This window comes from Mustelus asterias, chromosome 22 (assembly GCF_964213995.1).
Source record: "Mustelus asterias chromosome 22, sMusAst1.hap1.1, whole genome shotgun sequence".
Classification (NCBI taxonomy): domain Eukaryota; kingdom Metazoa; phylum Chordata; class Chondrichthyes; order Carcharhiniformes; family Triakidae; genus Mustelus; species Mustelus asterias.
The window spans coordinates 37,583,516-37,608,320 of NC_135822.1; the positions used below are offsets into that span (position 1 = coordinate 37,583,516).

The 24,805-nt window shown below is 40.1% G+C and overlaps 1 protein-coding gene across 45 annotated transcripts in view; it reads right to left on the reverse strand.

The window, feature by feature from the left end:
* Window positions 1–24,805, reverse strand: part of LOC144510004 (eukaryotic translation initiation factor 4 gamma 3-like) — a 357,463-nt gene that overhangs the window by 175,656 nt on the left and 157,002 nt on the right. For 22 of the 45 annotated variants that reach the window (XM_078239130.1, XM_078239117.1, XM_078239131.1 and 19 more), the window contains 3 exons: window positions 23,924–24,016; window positions 19,056–19,088; window positions 3,069–3,254 (listed from right to left, as the gene is read on the reverse strand). In XM_078239130.1, the coding sequence (XP_078095256.1) occupies window positions 3,069–3,254; window positions 19,056–19,088; window positions 23,924–24,016 (312 nt within the window). Of the gene's footprint in view, window positions 1–3,068; window positions 3,255–12,513; window positions 12,675–19,055; window positions 19,089–23,923; window positions 24,017–24,805 lie in introns of those variants that run through there. The other 23 variants (XM_078239141.1, XM_078239148.1, XM_078239147.1 and 20 more) reach the window with 5 other exon arrangements.

Consider the following 24,805-nt stretch of genomic DNA (forward strand, 5'->3'; position numbering starts at 1 on the left):
GACCAGAAAGATGCCTGATTTACCTTAAAATTACCCTGGAAAGGCCAAGTATCTCGAAAACTTTAACAGATTAAGCAAGAAGTTTCACACTGCTACTGTGCAGTGGCTACTCGAGTGCTGTTTTCTTGCAACAAGATGTTACTCTCAGTCCAAAATAGACATTTGGCCAACTACACAATTGAGCAACGTCGTGTATGAATTTTAGTTCTAGTGCTATGCCAAGCAGAGGCTGTACATCCCAACGATTGACTGAATGAATCAAACAGCATGAAACTTTATGATTGTTCCTAATAAGTAGGTTACAAACTGCAGTCAACCAGACCACACTTTCAAAATCCAAAACAAAACGACCACCTTTAGATGGGATTCCGCAATTGGGCATCACTTGAACAATCCTGAGTTTGCTAATAGCTGCACTAACCATCAAATTAAGATAACCAGTCAAGCTCGTAACAGCTCATTCAGGTTCATTAGAAGCAACATATATTCATAGGAAGGGAGCGCTTTCCACAAACAAAAGGGAAATGTTCAAGCCTTCCATCTTTTTTGAGTTACCCAGGAGCCTATTGGTTCTCTATTGCTTTCGCTGTTGCAATGCCTTGAGTAAGCAGAATTGACTTGCCAACCAATCAGCAACCATTTCTCCTGTATAAATTATGATCGTGTGAAATTTGAAATTCTGGTATTTGCCCTGATGTGTGTGCGCAAGCTGAAAAGCTTTGGAAACATAGAATGCCTACAAGAAAGAGGAGGCCATTGGGCTCATCGAGTCTACACCGACAGCAATCCCACCCAGGCCCCATCCCCGTAACCCCATACATTTACCCCGCTAATTTCCCCAACACCAAGGGGCAATTTAGCATGGCCAATCCACCTAACTTGCACATCTTTGGACTGTGGGAGCAAACTGGAGCACCCGGAGGAAACTCATGCAGATACGGGGAAAAAGTGCACACTCCACACAGTCACCCAAACCGGGAATCAAACCTGGGTCCCTGGCACTCTGAGGCAGCAGTGTTAACCACTGTGCCACCATTCCGCCCACCTGCTGGGTTTATCCAGCATTTTCCTTTATTACCTTAGTCAAATATGTATTGTTAGTTAATCATATATTTCTTTTCATTAATATGACAGCAGTATATGTTTCAGATGTTAGCAGATTCAAATCTAGCTCTTTCACTAGCGATTTTCAGCCAGTTGCCATTTCTCAGATTCCACTTCGTGCTCGTGGCTTACCTCAAAACCGGGGATGATTTCAAAGCAGGGAGGGGAATTAGGCTCACTTACTAACAGAACAAACCTCAATTGCCTATTGACAGATAATAAAATTGTTATATAACATGCCTTTATGGAATGGGGATTGAGGGCAGCAGAAGGGAGAATTCCTTCTTTTAACAGAAGGCATTTAGGAAATCAACTAAGTAATCATTGATTTTATCGAGGTATACTGGAATAAAACCAACTGAATATACTTTGTATTCAGGAGCCCAAGATTTAAGCATTCAATTCAAGCTTTACATAACTAATTATTTCCCATATTATGTATGTCCCTTCAAGGATTTCATAGTAATTTTGCTGAAATACTTAAATGCTTTAACTTAAATAAATGAAATGTTATTCCACATAACTTTTAATCAACTGTAGTTTGATGCAGTTTATAAGTGTTCTCAAATTCAAGTAACACTTTTAGAAAAACATTTGTAAAAGAGAGACTCAATTAAAGGCATGAAAACACTGCAAAAATAAATAAAACCATGCAAAATAAAATTTGTCAGAACACTAATTAACTGATAAGGTAATTAGCCATGGTCCACAAAAGGCCATAGGCATCTCTTTCTCTCTTAGAGACACAATTTGTTGTATAGCTCCACATCAAGCGTGGGACAAGACAAGTAGGCAGGCCTCCATGAGCTACCACAGCCAATACAGGGTTTGAACCAATGCTGTTGGGTGTTATTCTGCACCATACTCTAACCATCTAGCCAACTGAGCTAAGTGACCCCCACTGAAGCACTGTGAATAATATGGAGAAAAAACGCTCCATTGGCCCACCATGCAGAAGGAAAGGTGGGAACAGCATGTGAACAGGCCGTTTCAAAAAGGTTAGCTCCCATCAGTGTTAACTTGTTTGGATGACTGTCCATTCATTTGTGACAGTTTAGAAACAACTGAAATTTTAATTCAGGAAATGGCTTGGATTAAGAATTCATCAGAGTTCATGCAAGGCTTGTACATTTTAAACTTCAGAAACCTTATCAATATTCACCCCACCTTTGCCATCTTTAAGGATAATTTCTTGTCACTGTCGATGATCTGCTTCCATAGCACTGTCTCAATCACACAAACCAGGTAGTTCAAAAGTAGTAAAATCAAAATCACCTCGACTTAGCACATTCCAGGTCACCATAACTGCAACTTTCATGCAGGAGGATATGGTGGAAGAGGGTAATTTAGGCCAACAATATGCACCTATAGCACGATATGCATGTGCACTAAGGCGTTCTAATACTGCAAACAGAATAAAAAGCTATTCCTTGAAATAGTACTAATTTTTTATATTTTCAAGGCATCACAAACATGCAAAAATTCTATGGGGACACGAGGAGCTAAGAAATAATCACTGGGGTAAAAAAAAGGTTTGTGATAAGAGTTTATCCATACAAAGGGATAATTTTGAAGAAATGGCAAAAAACCTTCATTGAATACCTTCAGATATTCTCAGATGCGCTACCTATGTGTTGAGACAGTTCAATATAATTTTGCTTTCTACAAATGGTACAATAGTCCACATACAAATTTCAAAAACTAAACAATAACTACATCACTCTTTCACTTGTGAAAAACCTTCAAAAAATTCAAAGTTGCTTAATTCAAAATTTTGGATAATATTTCAGTGTGAAATGACTGAATTATTCGGAGAATTGAGTACAGTGCTATACCCCAGCTCTGCAGCAGGGAAATTGACTGAAAGTACTTGGAATTCCAGCTTGCAAACTAGCATGGGGCTCGCTGTAAAAATTACCATCAATTCTAGTTCAGATGATAAACGACAAACACTCTTCACTTACCGGGTTAGTGATATAATACGGAGCCTGAGGGGCTGGGGGATATGGCACAGGTGGGTTCATCATTATTATGGGCCCTTGGCTGGGTGGATAGACTGCTGCTGTTGCAGTCTGCGTCCCTGGACGCATGGAAGGATTGTTATTCGGTATACTAGGTCTCGTTGGTTGCATCGGTGGTCTTTGAAAAAACTGCAAAAAAGAACAAAATGATAAATGTCAACAAACCTCCTTCAGTGTATATGCAAGCCATCCATAAACCATATGTATTACATACCATCCACCTCACCTTTCTAATCAACCTTTAACAAAAATCCATGAAAAAAAAATTCAAACTCATATTGTATTCATTAAACAAAGCTTCAATCCTAGGAATATGCTGGTCTTTCGCCCCAGCTACACTAAGGGATTCTAGTCCCAAGGACAGTAGGAAAACCAAGATTCCGACCTGTATTTGCATGAGTTTTAGCACTTGGTGGCAAATGCTCACCATCAGCAAACTCCATCTGCAAGAACATCACCCTGTGGAAACACAGATTCCCATTACAGAGAGTAACAGTAACACATGTTTGTCACCACCTCCTGCAATCTCGCATGATATGACAAACCAAGGCACATCTCCATCCAGTCAAAATATCATACATAAATGGCAAAGCAAGTTCATGATTCATCGTAAAATGGTTGGCCTGACTTTTCATTTCTATTTTTATGAATTTCCAATGAACATAAATGGGTTTGTAAAGGGCAATTTTCATTCATTCTTCAAAAGTAATTAACAGCTTGTAAATGTTAAGTATTTCTAAGATAACTTAATATAAATGATTGGCAAAGATTAACACAAATTGGATGGCTGAAAGGTGCCTCCAAGTTGTGAAAACGGTAATCCTATTATTGTTGCCTAATGACCCCCTGACCCATTTTCAGTATTTAGCAAAGTTAATGGAGAAGTTAAATTACTTATCAGTTGATATTACCTGGATAGGTCTGAATCCTCCCTTCAACAATGAAGCGATCAAAGTAGCAGAAAAGAGAGAAAGCCAATGGAACACCTTATAGATCAGTAGGAAGGATCATGATGTACGTGCATTCAGTATAACAGCCAATGATTTTCCACATTTAAGAGACTTGTTAAAGTTTTTCTCTCCCTCCAGTACAAGCCTAATGACCCAGGCCAGTAGTTAGAAAGGAACCCAACCTCCATTCAACAGTAGTAAGAGAAATCATTCTCACTTATCTGGACACTGAGCCAAGGGTATTTCCTAATAGGAACCGTGAAATAAAACTGCACTTCCTTTTAAAAATGTGATTTACATTGATTTCCCACAATAGGGTGGAAAATCATTGGCTCGAAATATAGCTTCATTAAACCAAAGGCGGCATTTTACTTCTTCCTACTAACACAAAGGATTTCCCCTAGACCAGCAGCTTAAATTAACAAGTTATACGCCAGTAAAGTATCAGAACATGAAGGTAAACAGCAATGTCATTGTTTGGCTGGAACAAATGATCACAAAGCACGTGCCTTTTGGGCAAGACAAATAATTAATCATAGATCAAGACATTCGCCATGGCATGGCTTGACAACAGATTACTATTAGTTCAGACAAAGTAGGTCTGCTGTCTCAATAAGCAAAGTACATTCCAACTAATGCAGGGTGAATGTTAAGATTTTCTACAGAAAAGAGGTGGGACTTTTTTGTATCTGATACTGTATTTGTATTTTTTGTATTGGACACCGTCATGTTCGTGCCTTCAGTAAGACTGCCTCTTTTCACCTGTATCACACTATTCGACTTCTCAGCTCACCTGCTACTGAAACTCTCATTTATGTCTTCATTACCTCTAGATTTGACTATTACAACACACTCCTGGCTGCTCTCCCACATTCTAAACGCTGCTGCCTATGTTTTAATCTGTAGCAAGTCCTGTTTGTCTATCAACCTTGTGCTTGCTGACTCACATCGGCTCCTGATCAAGCAATACCTTGATTTAAAATTCTCATCCTGGTTATCAAATCCCTCCATGGCTTTGCTCCTCATCACTGGAATTTCCTCCAGCCCCACAACCCTCCCAGATATCTGCACTCCAATTTTAGGCTGCTGTGCATTCCCAATTACCACTGCACCATCATTGGTGGCTGTGCCTTAAATGCCTTGTCCCCTCCCTGCACCATGCTTTCCTCCTTTAAAACACTTCATTAAACCTTCCTCTTTAACCAAAGCTTCTAGTCATCTGACCTAATATCGCCTCAAGTAGCTTGCTTCATACTTTTGTTTTATAATGTTTGCAAAGGGTCATTTCATTGCATTAACAGGAGCAATATAAAGTTGTTGCTGTTTCCAATTGATATATTTCTTCTTCATAATCCAACAAATTACAGGGGGACATTAATAAACCTGCAGAATGGGCAAATAATTAACAAATGAAGTTCAACACAGATAACTGTGAAGCAGTACATTTTGGTAGGAAGAATAGGGAGGCCACGAATCTAGGTGGGGTAGAGGACCTCAGAGTACAAACACATCAATTATTCCACATTTTAAGGTTAGCAAGGTCATAGTGGTGTCAAATCAAGCACTAGGCTTTATTTCTAGAAGGGTAGAACTGAAAAGTAGGGAAGTGATTCCAAAATATTTAGCTCTGACAATCCAGCATTGAAGCACTAGCTCTGTTCTCTCTCCACAGGTGCTATCAGACTTGCTGAAATTTTCCAGCATTTTCTGTTTTATGTTTGAAAAGTTATTCTAAATCTTTACTGAAACTCTTGGTTACACCACATTTAATCCCACATGGAACACAGTCTGGTCATCATATCGTTAAAAGGATTTGGAGGCACTGGGGAGGCTGCAATTAAGATTTACAAGGGTGATGCCAGAAATGTATGGGTATACATATCAGGAAAGCATTGACAGGCTGGGACTCACTCACCTGAAAAAAAGATTGAGGAGTGATCTAATGGAAATCTTTAAAATTGAGAAAGGTTTTGATAGAGTGGGTATAGAGACAATGGGCAGGATTCTCCAAACATGAAATGTTCCTGGCTGGCCGGAAGATGGACTCCTGAGAATGAAGTTGGATCTCCAAGAATGGGTGTCAAACATGCAGCAGGGGTTTGGGAGAATTCCACCCAACATTTCCACTTGTGGATAGAGCATAACGAGAGCTCATTAATATAAGATTGTCACCAAGAAATCCAAACCGGAATTTAAAAGAAACTTCTCTACACCAAAAGTGGTGAGAATTTGGAATTCACAGAGTGAAGCAAATAGCATTGATGCACCAAAGCATGAGAGAGAAGGGAAATGAGGGTATGCTGATAGATTTAGATGGGAAGAGTGAGTGGAGTTTAAATGCTGGAATGGACTGGTTGGGACACATGCATTGTTGCTGCGCCATATATCCTATACAATTCTAAACCCATCATCACTTCCTGAAGAATTTTAGCCTGTGACTTGTCCCTTCTTGAAAAAGATATACTGTGAGGATCTTCGTCTATTGCAGAAGTCCAGACTGCGATCCATGGAAAGTAGAAATGTATGGCATTGAAGGGATAGTCATATCTTGAGCATGTAATTGACTGAGAGACCAGAGGCGAGTGTGTGGTAGTGAATGAATGATTTTCGTTAGATTGAAGGGAAGAGTACATACAGAGAGGTCCCTCAGGGGTCAATATTAGGATTATTACTTTTCTTGGTTATGCATGAATGACTTGTACTTGGGTACAAGGAGCATAATTTTGAAGTTTGTGGATGATATAAAACTTGTGAGGAGGACAGCAGCAGACTTCAGGAAGACAGAGGCAGGCTGGTGAAATGGGGGGATGGACATGGAGGAAGCAATTTATTGTGTATAAATATGAAGTGATGCACATTTTGATGAAACAACTTGGATACGTGTATAATCTAAACTGTACCGTTTTGAGGAGATGCAAGTTCACAGGGAATTGGGGGTTCATATTTACAAATCCTTGAAGATGGCAAGGCAAGTTGAGAATGTAATTGAAAAAGTGTATGGATGTTTGGCTTTGTAAATAGGGCCATTGAATATAAAAAGAATCACGCTAAATCTCTGCAAATCACTGGTTAGGCCTCATCTAAAGTATTGTGTCCAATTCTGGGCACCACATTTTGTCAAGGTCTCATCATCAAGATGATAGCAGGGCTGAGAGTCTCGAGTTATGTGGAGAGTTGGGATTGTTCTCCCTGGAGCAGTGAAAATTACTAGGAGGCATAGGTTTAAGGTGCAAGGGGCAAGTTTTAGAAGAGCTATACGAGGCAGATTTTTTACACAGAGTGGTGGGTGCCTGGAACTCGTTGCAGGGGGAGGTAGTGGAAGCGGATATGGTAGTGACTTTTAAGGCGCATCTTGACAAGTACATGAATGAGATGGGAATAGAGGGATATGGTCCCCGGAAGCGTAGGGGGTTTTAGTTAAGTCGGGCAGCATGGTCAGTGCAGGCTTGGAGGGCCGAAGGGCCTGTTCCTGTGCTGTAATTTTCTTTGTTCTTTGTAAGCAGGCTACACTGAAAGTATAGCATGCAGTTGCACTATTTCCATTCTTGTCCAAATCTCAATGCTCTCAAAGGTTTTTTTTGCTGACCAGCATTTGAAAATTAGTTAAATGTCCAGGAAATGGTGGTGGTATGTCTCACTCTATCTGTGTCCATGGAGAAAATTGTCACCTAGTACAGCAACCAGCTGATCTTGATTTCAAGATTGATTCCACTCGACGCACTGGCACTTCAATTTTAAAATTTGTTGTTGAGTAAAGGTCATCTTTTTGCTCCAAATTCAGCAGCTGGTAATTTCTTCCAGTCAGGCTAAGTGTAGAGAAACATATTAGTGGAAATTCACAAAGTATATGCTACTGGATAGAGGAACTGGAGGGCCCACTGGCCTTCTGGAAGTTGAAATGGCTTTTAATAAATCTAAAGCTTTTACTTTGGTTAGAGTGCTCTCGTGGTTTGAAACCAAAAATGATTGGGGGGCTATCCAAAACTCTGCCGCCCATGTCCTCTACTTCTGGCCAATTGCGCATTCCCAATCATAACTGCCCCATTTATGGTGGACATTCCTTCAGCTGTCTCAGTCCCAAGCTCTGGAATTCCCTCCGTACACCTCTCTACCTCATTTTTCTCCTTTAAGCCACTCCTTAAGACCAATCTCTTTGACAGAGCTTTTGGTCATTTGGTCTAATATCGCCTTAGGTGGCTTAGTGTTATACTTTATTTTGCATTGCTACTGTGCAGCACCTAGGAACATTTAAGTATGTTAAAGGTGCTGCAGAACTACAAATTGTTGTCCGAATAAAAATGAGAAATTTACTTATATTCTTCAACTGCATTTGTATTTTGTATACAGGAAATCACTTTCTTACTAGGATTTCAGTAAAACATAAAATGGCAGTGTTAAATAAATGTAGCTGCACTGAGGGTGTTCCAACATCTAAATAAAATCTCCCAAATATGAACAGTGTCTGAAGAATGTATGTTGAGTTCTAAACTACCAGGGTGGGTGAAGTATTCACGAATAAACTTCTGTCACTGCTAGTGAGAGCATTTTGATAAGTTGATGCTAACACAGCACTGCACAGTATTGAAGCATCGCAGCCAAAATGTAAAACTTGCTGCCATGAACTGATACCAATGTGGAAAGTAGTGACAACATCACTTCAATGGCTTGACTTCAAGACAACAGGCAATAATTATTCAGGGTCATGCTAAATTGTCCCTTAGTCTCCTAAAATGTGGATTAGTCATGGTAAATACATGGGGTTACGGGGATAGGGCGGAGGGAAGGGCCTGGGTGGGATACTCTTTCGGAGAGTCGGTGCAGACTCAATGTACCAAATGGCCTCTTTCTGCACTGTAAGGATTCTATGGTTCTATTCTATGGTTCTAGAATTAAACTGCAAAACTATTTTCTTTTTGCTGGATTTAAAATTAACATTTCAGCTCTTGATTATAGTCTTTTTAGATCTGATGAATAATAGCTGCTTATCTACTACAGGGTCTTTCAGTAGCTAATTAACAGTATGCGTTGTAGACAAGAAGCCATGTGAAATTATGGGTTTAAATCAAAAGAAAAATGAACCTAATTTAAGAAATGTTACCAGTTGGCAACACACTGAATTGTGGAGCAGCAGTACCAAATTTATGCCTACAGTTCTGCAGTTAAGAAGTTCACAAGCTCAACTGCAATACAAGGGACAGGAAAATCAAACTGAGAAATAATCTAAGGATTAATCATGCAGGGAAACACAACCTTAGAGAGGTTTTTAAAAATCATGAAGGGCATAGGTAGGGTGAATAGCCAAAGTCTTTTCCCCATGGTAAGGAGTCCAAACTAGAGAGCATAGGTGAGAGGGGAAAGATTTAAAAGGGACCTAAGAGGCAACTTTTTCCACAGAGGATGGTGCGTATATGGAATGGGCTGCCAGAGGAGATGGTAGAGGTGGGTACAAGTACAATATTTAGAATACATTTGGACAGGTACATGGATGGGAAAAGTTTAGAGGGATACAGGCCAAACACAGATGAATGAGGTTAGTTCAGTTTAGGAAACCTGGTCAGCATGGATGAGTTGGGCCGAAGGGCCTGTTTCTATGCTCTATATCTCCATGACTGTTTGTGCTCCCCAACACAGGGAAGGGGGGGATCAATAGGGGTCTGAGTGCAGTCCATTAATTTTCCATCTTCACCATGGATTGGTGTGTAGCAGTGGGGTATGAGGAAAGAGAGCAAGCATTAAAATCTTAAAGAAGAATGGGAGCAAAAATAATCCTCGATAGCAAACTGTTCATTTTGGACCAATCCAGAGCTTCTTGATAAACAGTTTTAGAAGTACTTTGCAGAACCAATGTAATCAAAAGTGATAATCATGATGTTTTTATAACACATCCATTTTCATTTATAATTAGAGATTCAATATCCTAAAATTTGGCATCCCTGGTTGAAGTAGAGCCTCCTTAAAAGGAAATAACTTTTTTTTCCATATTCCAATAAACTTAAAAATAGGCCAGGGCAGTGCTTTGCTTTTGACAGCAGCAAGAGATCACCACTTCTGCATTCTTTGTCATCACAGGTTTCATCAAATTAGGTAGAAACAGGTTTACCAGGATAATATGCATTTACTTAATTGATGTAACTGCAAGCTAATAGGGTAACAAGATATAACATGATGAAACAAAAGTAATGTTGGAGAAGGGAAAACTGGAAATTCATTGGGAAGTTAAAACTTCGAACAACCTATGTTTCAGATACGTTGATTTGATGTTGGTACAAGTGTCAATTAATTTAGATCTATTATGATGCATTAGTGGATAAAAGGAGACATAGTCTTGCTCTAAACGCAAGGAAATGAAGTGCTCCAAGAACAGCCAGGAAAACCAGTGACAATCATTACTGCAGAAGCTTCATAGGGCTCAGCACATCTGTACTTGTCTAATCTTGAAGAGAAACACAAAGGCAAGATGCCAACATTTTTACATTGCTGCTCATCACAAGTGATTATATACTGCTGTATACATGCCAAATTCCAACATGCGTCATATCTGGAGACTGTAAACTTAACACATACTGCACCCTAACGTTGATAAACAGATCATGCTGGGACAACTTACTTTTTCCTCATTGCGCAGATGCAATACAAGGCAAATCAAAGATTTATTATTTGCATTGCATTGCAACCTTCAATACCCTGTTTCTACACTATATCAAAATGGAACCAAATGGCTTTGAGTCAGTTAGTGAAACTGCCTACCAGCAAGTTGAGTCAGCTATTAAACTAAGTCGGGAAGTGAAATGCCTCACTAAAGCAGAGGGATATTTTGAGGAAGACAGAGTAATCTAATTCCATTTTAATTCCCCTTACTGACTGCAAACACATGTAGCTGACAACAGTTACAATTGGATTTCCAGAGATTTTTTAAAAATTTATCATGGGATGTGACATCGTCAGCTGGGCCAGTATTCATTACCCATCCCTAATCCCCTTTGAACTGAGTGGCATTTCAAAGGGCAGGTAAGAGTCAACCACATCGCTGCGGATCTGGAATCACATGTAGGCCAGACTGGGTAAGGATGGCAGATTTCCTTCCCTCAAGGACATTAGTGAACAAAAAACAAGTACCTGGCCTCAAACCCAACCCAACAGCTGCTTGGTTTCAACCTTCCAAGGAAAGAATGGCCCAACCTCAACAGTTTCAGGACCGGCTAGAGCCATTGTTTGGCCAACCTCCACAGATTGGGCATTAGTGCCAGCCCCTTATGTGCCTGAGAGAGAAAGCAAACTGTGTACCACATCATAGAAGAGTGCCCAATCCACAGGCTCAATGGATGCCTATCCGTACTCAATACAGCAGGTTGGGAAAAAACTGCTTGGCTCAGGGACTTTGCAGTTGCTAAGTGAATAAATAGTGAGTGGATAGGTTTTTGTGACAATAAACAATGGTTTCACGGTCATCGTTAGACTTTTAATTCCAGATTTTTATTGAATTCAAATTTCACCATCTGCCATGGTGGAATTTGAACTCAGGTCCCCAGAGCATTACCCTGGGTCTCTAGATTACTAGTCCAGTGACAATGCCACTACCTCCCTTAAAACAGGGGTTAACATGCCACTGCAGCACACCCAAACCTCTCAGAACTAGGTTGACAAGTCAGAATTAGATCAGAGGAGGCCGATTAATGGGAACCCCTCATTTTCAGGTCAATTTACAAGTTTCAGGTGTGACGAAAAGCAATTTTCAGGATGCAAGCAATAAACTAAGTTCAGGACCATAGAGTGAATTGTTCAAGTATTGTGAAGCTGGGTTTCACTTAACCACGTAATATATAATCTTGAAGAAACACTGGATGGGCAGAACACATTATTACTGTACCACTGAGTTTTAGGCAGAAGGTTTGTGCCTGAAGTTTAGTTTCCAATTCCAATCCTACTATCTCAAGGAGGACCTGAGTACTTGCCACCCACACCAGACAGAAGGGGACAAAACCCACAACGCTTGAAAGTTAGCACCGAGAATAAACACAATGGAAAGGGAAAAGTTACTGGCCCTTACAACGAAAGAAACAAGTTTAACAAGTAAAACTGGGGGCATAACTTGCATTCAAATCATCTCCATGGTTTTTACAAAATAAGAATTTAAGACTGCAGCTACTTGTAAGACAAAAACATGAAAGGCAGGAAAAGGTTGCATTTAAAAGATAGACAAGAGAATTACAGATATCAAAATGGAACTGTAGAAAAAAAGAGTAAACTTGTCATCGTGCCCTGGGGCCACACAAACAAAATCTACAATACCTCAAATGTGTGGCACAGATTGAGATTATCCTGACACTCAGACTGGATTTTCAGCTGCAGGGAATATTGATTTATCATAACAATACAACAATAAGCATGCATAACTTTATCTTTTAGGCAATGTTCAGTTTAAAAAAGGCAATACTGACCTTCCATATATTTTTCAACTGTTCTGTGCTATGTATGTCTATTATATTCCTGTGGATCAGCTTTTGGGCACAGACAATTTTTGAAAAACGAATGTGCCTGTTGAAAAATGTCAGCACACGAGGGTAGCTATAGGACTAATACTATGAAAACATTAACATCTGAAACTTAACCTGGAATGAGGATCACATGATACCACTCATCCAACACGTGGGGGCGATGTCATAACTCAATAACAGCAGTCATGAGATTCATCCTCACTCATTAGATGAAAGTGGCATCCTGAACTTTCCAGAATGAGGCTCCATCCATGAGAACGTAAAAATTTATATACCCCCATCACCACTTGGGTGGGTAGCCTATACTGATTACATAACCACAATGAATATTTGTGCAAGGGAATGACTAAGATATAAAATCCCAATATTTTGCTGGTGAGTGCTATCCTTTGAATGTTTAATGCAAACATATGAAAACCACCGGATGTTAAAGGAAGAATTAAACAGTTAACACTTGTTAAAATCGTGGACAAAGGAATGTGATACAAACTCATTAAGAACTTGTATAATATTGTGTAGCTTGAATTCCAGGCTGAAATGTCCCAAGTGAAATTGTCCAATATTGTAAATGCATAGCAAAGAAATGGCCTACACTCTGTGATGGTCACACTGCAAAACTAAATTAGTGCAAATTTCTAATATGAGGCGGCAGTTAGGTACTTAGACTTTCATTGTTGCTGTAAATTTATATTGTGTTTTAATTACCCCCTCTGGGTCACTTGCCACTGTTCATCTCAAATATCGGAGGGAAGAGAAATTTGAGCCCAATGATCATCAATACCACATTGGATCAGCATCTAAACGTGCAAGTGAAATAAATTTTCCACAAAAAATTTGAAACAATAAATCAACAGGATTTAAACATGTCACGATAGGGAACATTTTGGAATCGTCAGGAACGTGGGCACTGGGCATTTTCTATGGCCCATATCTAGTTGCCCTTAGGCAATCATAGAATCCCTACAATGCAGAAGGAGGCCATTTGGCCCATTGAGTCTGCACCAACTACAATCCCGCCCAGGCCCTATTCCCGCAACCCCACATATTTATCCTGCTACTTTTCCTGACACTAGGGTCAATTTAGCATGGCCAATCAACCTGACCCGCACATCTTTGGACTGTGGGAGGAAACCAGAGCGTCTGGAGTAAACCCATGCAGACACGTGGAGAATGTGCAGACTCCGCACAGACAGTGAACCAAACCCGGAACTGAACCTGGCGCTGTTGGGGCAGCAGTGTTGTGGCACAGTGGCTCTCCTTCCAAACTTCTGGGAACAGTTCGATAAAACTGAGTGGCTTATTCAAAACAAGTTCAGAGTTAACCGATGGGAGTGCAAGTGGAGTTACACACAAGCCATGCTAGGTAAGGATGGTAAGTTTCTTTCCCTTCAGGGCATTAGTTAACCATTAGGTTTTTAATCACAATCGGGGTCAGCTTCAGGGTTATTTACAGTTGTAATAGCTTTTTACCTTCCCCTTTCGTTCAAATTTTTAACTGAATTCACATTCAGGTGAAATTACGTTTTCTGGATTATTAGCCCAGACCTCTGGATTGCAAGCACAGTAAGTTAACCACTGCACTACTCCACTGATAAAATATGAACGTGAGAAAACCATGATCAAATTTAAGCAAATTATACCAATAAACTCAATCAGGAATGAGACATATTTTAGCTGCATTCATGCAAAATATGATCCATTACTAACAAATTCATTTATTTTTCCTTTGCCACTTTGCCTCATCTGATTCCTACTGGCATAGGGATCCTGTCCTTTATCCTGTCCGAGTATCCATTCATGTGTGAGCCTACATAGTAAGTGCTGGTAGACAGGCTATTCAGCCAAGTCTAATGCTACCCTACCCAGATATTCCCCTGTGCCCAATTTCCAGGAAGGGTAATACTCAGGGGTGGGAACTCTAAAAGCAAGATACCACAGATGCTGCAAATATGAAACAAAAACAATAAATGGTGGAAATGCTTAACAAGTCAGGCAACATTGGAGAGAGCATACATGTTCAGGTTGCAAAGGCGTCTCAGTGTTGTGATGTAGGGGCCACATCTGAAACTTTAGCTTATCTGTTCCCTTTTTGGCTATATCTGACCAGCTGAGTATTTCCACCACTTACTGGTTCTCAAGGACTGTGAACCCTGCCTGATTTACACTGAGCACTGCTCCACCTCTGCATCCTGCCTGATTTCAACAGATTGAATGCAAATCTGGAATACATTTTGGTCCATCCTGGTTTGTACGGCTCAGTTGCATTGTTTTATATCAACAAAGCAACCAGAGGAGCTTCCATCTAAATTGGAAATGGAGCATTAACCTAAAAATGTCAGTGGTAAAAATGCATCCTTTTGATTTGGGGAAGGGGGGTGTAAATATAAAGTTACTTAGAATAGAATAGAATAGAAACCCTACAGTACAGAAAGAGGCCATTCGGCCCATCGAGTCTGCACCGACCACAATCCCACCCAGATATCTCTACATATTTTTAACCGCTAATCCCTCTAATCTACGCATCCCAGGACTCTAAGGGGCAATTTTTAGCATGGCCAATTAACCTAACCCGCACATCTTTGGACTGTGGGAGGAAACCGGAGCACCCGGAGGAAACCCACGCAGACACGAGGAGAATGTGCAAACTCCACACAGACAGTGACCCGAGCCGGGAATCGAACCCAGGACCCTGGAGCTGTGAAGCAGCAGTGCTAACCACTGTGCTACCGTGCCGCCCCTTAAAATCAACAATATCCTCCAGTAACAAAAATTTTTACCCACGGGTCAAATGATTCTGCTTAGAAAACAAATATTGCAACATTTCATTGTTAATGGTTTTCATAGCATGAGATAATTTTATTTTTCATTTTACAGCCACTTTACATTCAGAATTGTATAAAGTCCACCCTCAGCAACCCACTCAGCCAAACAACACTCAGGAACAGGTCATGGTTGGCACTACATTTCCACAGGTGAGTATCTCATCAATGAAGGTATCTGCCATAGCTCGGATGATGTCCACGACATTCTATTTATCACAAATACTTCTAAAAACAGTATTGAAGGCTTTTTTTAAAATGACACGTGTGAGAATATTAAAGAAAGTCTGATCCCCAGATCGCTCAATTTTCACCAGTAGCCCTGAGCAATTTAGCAAGGCATTTGAATGGCACAACGAGAATAGCAAATAATGTCCACAGTTGAAAAAAGTAAAACTACAGAAGGTCACCATCGCCTTTTATTTGCCTTCAAAAGTAGTTCCAAAACCTGATCAAACATAACTGCTTGACTGAAGTATGACAAGCGTCTTCAATTCAGAATGGCAGTAATCTCATTACCATCCAAGATATATACTGCTTTTAAATATTGGCAAAATGGAAAATTACCACACAAGTTACTCAGGAAGTATCTGAGCAGGGTGCATGACAAATTCAAAAATCAATTACCTGAAAGGTTCAGGAAACATTGTCCAAAACATATAGTTGGGTCAGAACAACAAATGCTGTCTGTTGTCATTATTTGGAAAATAACTTTCCCCAGAATTATTGGTAAATTCAATGTGCATAATGTATCAGGACTGAAAACCCCACATTGAACCCGTTTGCTGTTGAATGCTCAGTCATTGTCAAAAGGATAAATGTTGTTAAAAGGAGAGTTCTCTTTAAACATGTACGCTTTGTAACATTCTCCCAGTTGATGCGCTATGTTCTTGGATGAATGGCACAGATCACTAAATAGTGTGGATCATTGCTGTGAAATTATTAAAATTTTAGTTCAAAGCTGTATTGCAACTGATTTATTGGACTGAGGAAGAAGCAAAAATAGTAAACTCAACAAAAATTCAAGCTTCTTGTGTGCCTCAACAGCAAGGGGAATGCTAAAAGAGGAAATGTCACCACTACTACTGCTAGAATAGGAAACATAGGCCAGCAGATTACACACACTGCCAGTCAAAAAGAAATGCAGTTAGTAAGTGCCCATGCAATGAAAAGTTGGGTGTTCAAAACTTCTCTGTTACACGATTATGGAAAAAACCTCTACAAAATGCTCCACCATTTCTTTTAAACGGAATTAAACATAGGATTCAAAAAACATATGACCATGACAAAAGTAAACTTTCCATTTTTGTACTTTTCAATCCGTCAGCAGCCTATGACACAGTTGACCACACCATCCTCCTCCAATACCTCTCCTCTGGCATCCAGCTGGGTGGGATTGCTCACACTTGATTTCATCCTTATCTGTCTAGTCATGGCCAGAGAATAATATGCAATACCTTCTCTTCCTGCTCTAGGACCACAATCTCTGGTGTCTGCCAAGGATCTACAGGCTGCCTTAGGCGACATCATTCAAAGACAATGTTAGTTTTCACATCTGCATTGATGACACCCAGCTTTACCTCACACCAGCTTCTCTCCACTGCTGCTAAATTATCAGATTGCTTACCTAACATCCAGTATCAGGCAAGAAGAAATTTCCTCCAATTAATATTGGAAAGACTGAAGCCATCATTATCAGTCCCCACTCCAAACTCCAATCATTGACTACGAACTCTGTCCCTTTCCCTGGCAATAGTCTCGGAGATTAAGGTAGTCTATTTGCAACCTTGGTGTCACAACTGACCAGAGTTCAGCTTCTGACCTCATATCCACACTAAGATCACCGATTTTCACCTCTATAACAGCGCTCAATTTAGTAACTGTCTCAGTTCATCTGCTGCTGAAGCCCTCATTCATGCCTTCTTTATCTCCAGACTCACTGATTCCAACCCACTCCTGGCTGGTCTCCCATATTCTGTCCTCCATAACCTTGAGCTCATTCAAAACATTGCTGTCTGAGTCTTAAGCTCCCTCCAAATCCTCCCACGGTTATGGCAGTCCCTATCGCTGTAAATTCTACTCCTCTAATTCTGGCCTCTTGTGCATCTCCATTGGTGCCCCTACCTTCAGTTGGTTAGACCAGAAACTCTGGAATAACCAAAACTACATCTCTCAACTTCGCTTTCCTTTAAGATATTTCTTAAAACCTCTCTTTGACCAAGCTTTTGATCATCTGACCCAATATCTCCTTATGTAACTCAATGTCTTTTTTTATATAATGTTCCTGTGAAAACATCATTATGTTAAAGGAGCTATATAAATACGAGTTGATACTGTTCCACAGTACACCTGAAGCACAGGAAGTTGCCTCAAAAAACGTTGCACTGGGCAGCAGATAAAAATGGATGAACAAACAAAATTGGGAGGGGTGAGCGAAAACACAATGACTTTTTTTAAGAAAGCAGTTAAAGCAGAGAAGTAAATGATAGGGAAACAGATTTAGCAAAGGAGCTTCAATTGGTAGAACAAAGCTTCTGAAAGTGCAATGCCAAGGATAGAGCAAAGGAAATGAGCAGCCAGTAGGCATGCACATGGAGACCTACAGCCAAACAGCACCAAGGTGGGGCATGCTAAGTTGATGGACAGATTTGAAGCAAAGAGGAGGATCTTGCAATAAGCTTGAAGGGGCAAAAGCAGCTAGTGGGACTCAGCTAAAACAATCAAAGTGCAAGGATTTTATAGCTAAAGACACAGAGAATAGAAGTCAGGAGGCTGACAAGCAGAGCATGAAAGAAAATCAGTCACGTGGAAAAGGCATGGGCCAGATCGCTGCAGCAATGAAGCAAGAGCAATTTTTTGGAGGTGGACAGAGTCAGCTTTGGTTGATGCCAGGAAGCAAACAAAACTCAGCACAAACTGCCAAGTTTTCACACATCTTTGGACTTGGATTAAGGTGGCAACAGCATAGACTGATGCCTCCAAATGCAGGTAGGTCTCATGAGAATGGTTTTGAATTTTTGATTTTATGGTATTATGGCTAGAGACAAAAATTCATCTCATTCAAGTCTTAATGCCATAAAGGTTCTGCTCAATCAGGAGATGATGGTAACTAAGGGCTGGGCATCACTGTTGTACATGGAAGCTGACATTGTGCTGCCAGATGATTTCACTGAGGGTTGCTTGTAAACATGGCTGGGCGAAAGACATATTTGAGAGTCTATAATGCAGTGGTCGGGGCACACTAAGGTAAAGAAATGCTCCAGGACTTTGAAATGGAGAAAGAATTGAAGAGTTATTATAAATCAAATAGACTGGTTAAGAAGCTCTTTCGGAGATGATGCAGACTTGGTGGGCTGAGTAGCCTCCTTCTGCACTGTTGGAATTGTATGATATTGAACCTAACCATCAAACCAAATTATTTGATGGCCAAAAGGACACCATCCTGCTAGAACACCATCCTGAACTTATGAAGCAAGCTTTTGAAATTAGTTGCCACTTCAGCACATTTTAACAATTTCTGGTTATCAGATGTTATTCTGGTCTTTCGCTTAAGGATTTCCTTGTTTTTTTTTTAAATGAACTGTTTGATCAGTAAAGTTAGAACTACTCATTGAGGCTACTTTTAATGGCAAAAATCCAGATGTATGAAGTGAATGGGGTAAATACCTGGTGGTGGGCAGCCCGAGGCCCTGCTGCGAACTGAAGAGAAGTAAGAAATACACAAGGGAAAGGCACACAGAGTCAGCAAGAACGCAAGGACAGACTAGAAAACTCAAAAGCACAAGCATTAAACCACAGTTCTAATATACCAGTACTTCAGGTCACTAAGCACATTACATAGATAAAAAAAATCAAAGCTTTCCACAAATCAGAATAACAATTATTTCTATCCATACAGGAACAAATTTTCTAGTGAATTAGTAACAAATATCTGATCAATACCACAATTTATTGGATGCAATAGTTTTCAACTTTGCTCCATAGCTTTTATACAATTTCTCAAACAAAGTAATATTATTGGCACATAGGAAATTTAAATGACTGGCATTAAGAATAGGAGACAGTGCACAGCAACAGTTACTAAATTGGAGTTCCTCGTATCCCAGTTTTGTTTGGAGGGCTTATATGGTCAGGAAATAATTTTGTGAAAAGGTTGCATACAAAATTTATTTTTTAATAAATAAACACTGCTGTTTGCTATCTATTTAAATTAATGGGATTGAGATGAATTCCATAATAGAAGAATTTGGCCAATTTTTATTTGAGCAACTAATTTCAGCAGGACAGGAGAAACTGAGCTTTGTCAAAATGCATACATCCTAATCAATAACAGCATGGGTCTTACAGCAGTGAGAGAAAGCAAGAGATGAGAAAGGGAGACAGCCTAAGCTTTGCTGCTTCTCTGCAGGTAAACAAAGTGTGTTAAAGATAGTAATTTCAAAACAGAACAGGAGTGGTGGTAGTGGTGGTGGGGAGGGAGAGGGGAAGATGAGGAATACTGCAATCTGTTTTTTAAGATAGACCAGAAAACCATATTATATCGCTCAAATTAGCGTTGAAACTTAATTATTAACTTTGGAAACAGTATCATACCAAAGGAGGGGCATTTTCCCCAACATTTAGATGGAAAAGATCATTTCCTTCCTATTGGCTTGTTTTTCTTATTTGTTGTGCATATGTAACACAATTGAATAAGGAATCAACTGGATGAGACAGAATTCAAGAGTCTGGTTCCAAACTGGAGCTGTAACGGCAGTGCAGTCTCCCACCACACCCACTGCTCTCATAACTTAACTGAGTCAGTAATTTGACACTAGGAACTTTAACACAACGGCCTCATCACCCGACATCAAAAAAAAATGACTGGCAGAGAAGGCAGGAGTTGGTTGTCTGGAGAGTAAAGCTCATTTAAATTAGGAAGGAGACACAGAAAAAAATATAAATTTAGCTTTCACTTGGTGATCCAAACTTAATAGCTTGGACTCTATAGATATAACAAAAACATACAAAACATGTACCTATTATTGAAAATGTGATCCAAAAAATAAATGATTCCTATGACAACAGCTGGCATGGCAGTGATAAACTAATCCACTCGGAAGAGAACGGTCTAATCCCAAGATAGCTGAGTATCTGATCTCTACTGATGTGACAGTGGCAGAAACATAATTGGCATCACTGTTCCTAGGTAAAGGATTGGAGGGGAGACGACGACTTAGCCATGGCTCCCACTCATGAACATAATTTAACAACCTCCTGTTAAAAACGTGCATGTCTAGAAACTGGCTGAAGACAGGATTCAGCTCGGTGGTGATGCATAGTCAAGTAGCTAGCTAACATCCGATGTCTAAGTTCACGGAGAATAGCCACTTGTGTAAAGTACCGTTGTGTGCCTGTCGCCCACAGAACTGCATTGCAGCAAAGGACAACAGAGGAAAGAGTAACAGTGTGTGAGATAGGAGTTGCTAAAAATAAAATTCTCTGATATTAAAATTAGAAAAAAAAGCACTACAAGTCTAAAGGAAGCAGCCTGTAAAACTAAGGCCAAATTGGCCATTCTGTGAATTTGGATAATAAGCCAGTAAAAATCTTAATTACACCATATTAATATAAAAAGAAAGAACTATGCATGGATGATCATCTAACAGAGTTTACACACAGCACCCAGTGCCTCATTTCTTACTCTAGACTGTGACAACAGTATATTTGTTGCAAAGATCGAATGAATGTGAGCAACAGTGAGTGTTAAAGCTACAAAGATAGGAGAGATTAATTGAAGAAAAGCAATTTCACCTTTGTACTGAATTAAGGAAGATGGATGATAAAGCAATTGTAATTCCTATGTGCAATGGATGACACTTGCATGACTTCTACATTCATCCTCCCACTCTCTCTCAAATAAACCCTCATGTTTGCAAATTCTGAATTTGAAGATGAAAAGTTGTTTAAATTGTTTGATATAATGGCTAGTATTAATACCTTCAGATTCAGGCAAGCAGGAAAGAAAATCAATGCATTGGAAACATATTAGATCACGTAGGAAAGGACAGGGGAAAATATTCAATGATATTGCAGCTTTATAAGACCCTCGTCAGACCCCACTTAGAGTACTGTGCTCAGTTCTGGTCGCCTCATTACAGGAGGGATGTGGAAATTATTGAAAGGGTGCAGAGAAGATTTACAAGGATGTTGCCTGGATTGATTGGCATGCCTTATGAGGATAGGTTGAGGGAGCTCAGTCTTTTGTCCTTGGAGACACGAAGGATGAGAGGTGACCTGATAGAGGTGTACAAGATGTTGAGAGGTATAGATTGGGTGGATTCTCTGAGGCTTTTTCCCAGGGCTGAAATGGCTGCTACGAGGGGACACAGGTTTAAAGTGCTGGGGAGTAGGTACAGAGGAGATGTCAGGGGTAAGTTTTTCACTCAGAGGGTGGTGGGTGAGTGGAATCGGCTGCCATCAGTGGTGGTGGAGGCAAACTCGATAGGGTCTTTTAAGAGACTTCTGGATGAGTACATGGAACTTAATAGGATTGAGGGTTATAGGTAAGCCTATATATAAGCCGAGGTAGGTAGGGACATGACTGGCGCAACTTGTGGGCCGAAGGGCCTGTTTGTGCTGTATTTTTTCTATGTTCTCTATATAAACTTCTTAAAAAGGTATTTTTCCAAAACAATCTTGTCAAAGTTCTTTTTGCAAACATATCACGTAGCCAGCCTGCCATTAAAATCTTTGAGATAGTGTTAGAGTCAGAAAGACTAAGCTGAGGGAAAACAGTGGCGGAGGTCCACAAAGGCGGCAGTGACAAGTTCGGCGGGGGGGGGACACAAGAATAACCGACAGAGATGGAGGGTGACACAGAGAGGGAGGGAGAGCGAGTGAGTCTGTAGGGAAACAGTGCTGGAGACTAACAGATAAAAATGGCAGTAAAGAGTCAGCAGGAGAGAAGGTGAGAGCATGTGAGGTGGGAGTCAGCAAGAGACAAATATGAATCCATGAGAGCATAGTGTGAGCAAATCAAAAAGAAGTGACATCACAGTACAGAAGGTAGGCAATTATTTGTTCAGAGAGCCCAGAGGTGAGGAGCGCTTGGCTGAATGAGTTCGGAGACTGAGCAGCAGAGCAGAGTGAGCTCCAGGGAGCAATGTAAAAACAAATTAACTAAAAGTATCATCCAGCATGAATGGACAAAATATAGCAGTAAGTGATTAACAATAAGATCAGCATAGATCAGGTGCAGAGGCGTTCATTAAAATTAATAGTTTAAACAAGGTGCTAACTAAATTCTAAAAGATGGAATGGAGATTTTTTTTAAATCACAGATGGGCAGTTCAAAAGGAGTGCCATGTGAGAACTTCAGGACACAGTGCCTTAGGGGACCACGTGTATAGGAAATGTCCCCAGCTGTTGGAGTTCGAGATTCCTGAGCTGGCAGGAGGGGGGGGAGAGAGACAGAGAGAGAAAGGAAGCGTATAGTGTCTAGTCTTGTTCCCAACGCAGTGGATAGCTTTCACGATGCTGAAAAGTGAACAAGTAATAAAAGATGACTGACAAATAATAATCCTCTATAGTTCTTTGCAACTATCAGTATTCATAGAATCCCTACAGTGCAGGAGGAGGCCATTCGGCCCATCGATTCTGCGCCAAAAACAATCCCACCCAGACCCTATTCCCGTAACCCCATATTTACCCTGCTAATCCCTGTGAAACGAAGGTCAATTTAGCATGGCCAATCAACCAAATCTGCGCACCTTTAGGGAGGAAACCTATGCACACAGTGGGAAAATGTGCAAACTCCAGACAGACAGTGACCCGAGGCCGGAATTGAACCTGGGTGCCTGGCACGGTGAGGCAGCAGTGCTGACCACTGTGCCACCATGCCACTTAGATTTGATCAAAATCCTGGAACAGCAATGTGGGTGTACCTACAACACATGGATTACAGCAATTCAAGAAGACAGCTAGCCACTGCTTTGAGGGTAATAAATAAATGCAGAGACACCCACATCTCTTGAATGAATAAAAAGAGGGTATTGATGATGACAGTCAGTTATCAGTCCTTGTTAATTATGGTGGACAAGCAGCACTGGCTCAATCATGCAGCTGACAATAACAGTGACTCATCAATACCTCTAAAAATTGTTTGAATTTTTGAGTTTAATAACATGAACAGACTCTGTTAACCATGGATTCATATTTGGAGTTCTAGTAATCTGTGAATAAATTACTCTCAAGACATTCAGAAATGGCTCAAGAGACTACTATATTTCCTTTGAAAATGGAGATTATAACACATCTGTTACTAATTCATTTTTGCTGATATGAACCAGTTTCTATACAAGTATAGTATAGCTAGTTCTGCTAACTACACTCAATAGATAACAGCACTGTTATCACTTACTACTAACAATTATTCTGTTGTGGAAAGCACTGAAAATAAAATGCATTACACCAAAAGCATGCCTTTTAACACCACAATTTTAAATGTGAAATGAAGTCAAGATGCTGTAGTGGCATTCCCAGAGGCAACTTACCTGTCTAGTCTGTGGTTGCGTAGTCATTGTCTGTGGATTTTGGGAGTATACAAGTGGAGGAGGAGCTGCATTCTGGCCAGACTGGAAGGCAGCCTGCATAAAAGAAATATGGCTACATTAAAAAATGTAAATAAATCCTTAATTTAATAGAACATTAAAATGCTCAAGACACATTAAACAGATCAAATGGATCTTAATCAGTACAATCAGATAATATTCACAGTTTGAACAGACAGCATTGCGATTTAGAACGAAGATAATTACCCAAAGCTCAACACAAATACACTATAACCCAACTATAGCAGTCATTGCTAATAGCTTCCTCTCAAAAGTGGTCTGCCAAATGCCCACTGTGTAATAGCGCTCCACTCAAAGGAAAATTTAATCTACAGCACAGCCATCACAATTAAATTATCAAAACACCACAGCCTGACTGGACCTAAACAGCAATATTTCTACACATTACAATCATATTAGAAAAGGCAAAAAAATGTAGACATATTTTTTAGCCTATTTACAGCTTTCTACCAATGTTGTAAAGTGCACAATACAACACTGCTGCCCCCAATATCCAGTATATATAACATTTCCATGAGTATTGCTTTTTGCTACTTGTGCCGGCACTACCATTCTCTCTCAACATCTGCAAGTTGAATATTCAGTTTGCTGATGCTGGTCAAAAATGATTTTCCAACTGCCAGCCTGCATAGACCACCCATCTGCCAGTACCTGACTATTTATCGAATGAAGAAAAATTAATTCACAAATTACAACTTTTAACCAACTGCGTTGCATTGTGTGTTTATATTACCAGTGGAGCAATAACACATGATGACTAACTTTAAAAATGGGATATCAGAGACGAGAAGACTTCTTTGACAA